The sequence below is a fragment of the Cyclopterus lumpus genome, chromosome 4, assembly GCF_009769545.1.
Source record: "Cyclopterus lumpus isolate fCycLum1 chromosome 4, fCycLum1.pri, whole genome shotgun sequence".
Taxonomy (NCBI): Eukaryota; Metazoa; Chordata; class Actinopteri; order Perciformes; family Cyclopteridae; genus Cyclopterus; species Cyclopterus lumpus.
This window is the reverse complement of record NC_046969.1, coordinates 27,173,872-27,177,670: the sequence shown is the minus strand read 5'-3', so window position 1 is coordinate 27,177,670 and position 3,799 is coordinate 27,173,872. Positions and strand designations below refer to the sequence as shown.

General features: G+C 42.4%; 1 protein-coding gene across 7 annotated transcripts in view; it reads left to right on the top strand.

Moving 5' to 3' along the window:
* The first annotated feature begins 685 nt into the window (after positions 1 to 685).
* zgc:172121 (uncharacterized protein LOC337599 homolog) overlaps positions 686 to 3,799 on the top strand; it is a 20,900-nt gene continuing 17,786 nt past the window's right edge. For 4 of the 7 annotated variants that reach the window (XR_004609378.1, XM_034530784.1, XM_034530779.1 and 1 more), the window contains exons 1-2: positions 766 to 830; positions 3,525 to 3,626. Coding sequence is in view for 4 of the 7 variants with exons in the window: in XM_034530784.1 (XP_034386675.1) it covers positions 810 to 830; positions 3,525 to 3,626 (123 nt within the window). In the remaining 3 variants the exon portion in view is untranslated. The other 3 variants (XM_034530783.1, XM_034530782.1, XM_034530781.1) reach the window with 2 other exon arrangements.

Here is a 3,799-nt window from a genome sequence, read left to right as displayed (position 1 = left end):
TTCAGGGACTTCCAGTAAAACGCGTTAACGTTGGTTGTTGATACTAAAGACTGAAAAAGCAGTGAAAATACAAAACAACTTCATTTATCCCCACTTTAAATAAGAGCTGTGATGTCAATGAGTTACTGAAACTTGCATTATGACAATTGTTATAACAACTTTATTACCAGAGGTGGAAACAGCACTACGATTGTTATTAATACTACAAATACTTCAAATACTGTGTTACAATTACAAGTCCTGCATTGAAAATCTAACTTAAATTAAAAGTACTCTTTAAATAATTCGTTTTGCATTTCTTTGATAACGTTTACATTTTATTGTTTTATATTATTTAATAGTATATTGTATTATATTATGTTGTGTTCAATTATATTATATTGTATTACATTATATTGTGTTATATTTATGTTCTGTCTGTGAGAGTTTACATTATATTATATTCTTTTACATATATGTATTCTCTTCCATTATATTCATGTATCTTGTGAGATTGTGTGTGTTTTTCAATGCTTGTTGAATAAAAAGAAAGCTTAAATAGTAACGTGAAGTATAAAACACATTGGATATTAATGCTGTGTTATAAACAACAGATCATCTCTCAGCTGGAGCTCTCGGTCCCGAAGCGCCATCTAGTGGTCGTCTGCTGACGGGCGGAATCACTACAGTGGCCAAGATTTCGACTGACACGAACGCAACATTTGCACCCGGAACAACAACAACAGCAGTCCGTAAAGGAACCGGAAGTATTTCCTTCTGTGGTGTCGGCTGCCTGTGTTCGGACAAGAGACAGTAAGAAGGATATCCTCATGACGTGTTTATACACTGATGTACTTGTACCCTGATATACTTGTACACTAATACCCTGATATACTTGTACACTAATACCCTGATATACTTGTACACTGATATACTTGTACACTGATACCCTGATGTACTTGTACACTGATATCCTGATGTACTTGTACCCTGATATACTTGTACACTAATACCCTGATATACTTGTACACTAATACCCTGATATACTTGTACACTGATATACTTGTACACTGATACCCTGATGTACTTGTACACTGATATCCTGATGTACTTGTACCCTGATATACTTGTACACTAATACCCTGATATACTTGTACACTAATACCCTGATATACTTGTACACTGATATACTTGTACACTGATACCCTGATGTACTTGTACACTGATATCCTGATGTACTTGTACCCTGATATACTTGTACACTAATACCCTGATATACTTGTACACTAATACCCTGATATACTTGTACACTGATATACTTGTACACTGATACCCTGATGTACTTGTACACTGATATCCTGATGTACTTGTACCCTGATATACTTGTACACTGATACCCTGATGTACTTGTACACTGATATCCTGATATACTTGTACACACTGGTATACTAGTACCCTGATACCCTGATATACTTGAACACCCTGATATACTTGTACACTGATATCCTGATATACTTGTACACCCTGATATACTAGTACCCTGATACCCTGATATACTTGTACACCCTGATACCCTGGTATACTAGTACCCTGACACCCTGGTATACTAGTACCCTGACACCCTGATATACTAGTACCCTGATACCCTGGTATACTAGTACCCTGACACCCTGGTATACTAGTACCCTGACACCCTGGTATACTAGTACCCTGACACCCTGGTATACTAGTACCCTGATACCCTGGTATACTAGTACCCTGACACCCTGGTATACTAGTACCCTGATACCCTGGTATACTAGTACCCTGACACCCTGGTATACTAGTACCCTGATACCCTGGTATACTAGTACCCTGATACCCTGATATACTTGTACACCCTTATATACTAATACCCTGATATACTTGTACACCCTGATACCCTGGTATACTAGTACCCTGACACCCTGGTATACTAGTACCCTGATACCCTGATATACTTGTACACCCTGATATACTAGTACCCTGATACCCTGGTATACTAGTACCCTGACACCCTGGTATACTAGTACCCTGACACCCTGGTATACTAGTACCCTGATACCCTGATATACTAGTACCCTGATACCCTGGTATACTAGTACCCTGATACCCTGGTATACTAGTACCCTGACACCCTGATATACTAGTACCCTGACACCCTGGTATACTAGTACCCTGACACCCTGGTATACTAGTACCCTGACACCCTGGTATACTAGTACCCTGATACCCTGGTATACTAGTACCTTGACACCCTGGTATACTAGTACCCTGATACCCTGGTATACTAGTACCCTGACACCCTGGTATACTAGTACCCTGACACCCTGGTATACTAGTACCCTGATACCCTGGTATACTAGTACCCTGATACCCTGATATACTAGTACCCTGATACCCTGATATACTAGTACCCTGATACCCTGATATACTTGTACACCCTGATATACTAATACCCTGATATACTTGTACACCCTGATATACTAATACCCTGATATACTTGTACACCCTGATACCCTGGTATACTAGTACCCTGACACCCTGATATACTTGTACACCCTGATATACTAGTACCCTGATACCCTGGTATACTAGTACCCTGACACCCTGGTATACTAGTACCCTGACACCCTGGTATACTAGTACCCTGATACCCTGGTACACTAGTACCCTGATACCCTGGTATACTAGTACCCTGATACCCTGGTATACTAGTACCCTGATACCCTGGTATACTAGTACCCTGATACCCTGATATACTAGTACCCTGACACCCTGGTATACTAGTACCCTGATACCCTGGTATACTAGTACCCTGATACCCTGATATACTAGTACCCTGATACCCTGATATACTAGTACCCTGACACCCTGGTATACTAGTACCCTGACACCCTGGTATACTAGTACCCTGACACCCTGGTATACTAGTACCCTGATACCCTGGTATACTAGTACCCTGACACCCTGGTATACTAGTACCCTGACACCCTGGTATACTAGTACCCTGATACCCTGGTATACTAGTACCCTGATACCCTGATATACTAGTACCCTGATACCCTGATATACTTGTACACCCTGATATACTAATACCCTGATATACTTGTACACCCTGATACCCTGGTATACTAGTACCCTGACACCCTGATATACTTGTACACCCTGATATACTAGTACCCTGATACCCTGGTATACTAGTACCCTGACACCCTGGTATACTAGTACCCTGACACCCTGGTATACTAGTACCCTGATACCCTGGTACACTAGTACCCTGATACCCTGGTATACTAGTACCCTGATACCCTGGTATACTAGTACCCTGATACCCTGATATACTAGTACCCTGACACCCTGGTACACTAGTACCCTGATACCCTGGTACACTAGTACCCTGATACCCTGGTATACTAGTACCCTGATACCCTGGTATACTAGTACCCTGATACCCTGATATACTAGTACCCTGACACCCTGGTATACTAGTACCCTGACACCCTTGTGTATTCGTACCCCTGCAGCTCTTCATGGCTCCTCTCAGACTCTCCATGGACGCTAATGAACCGTTAATCCTGGACGGCGGACTGGCCACAGAGCTGGAGGCCCACGGAGCCAGACTACAGGTACCGGGTCTATGTGGTCTATGACGTCATCAGAGCCCACTGAGCCAGACTACAGGTACCGGGTCCATGTGGTCTATGACGTCATCAGAGCCAGACTACAGGTACTGGCTCCACGGGGTCTATGACGTCATCAGAGCCCACGGAGCCAGATTACAGGTACCGGGTCCACGGGG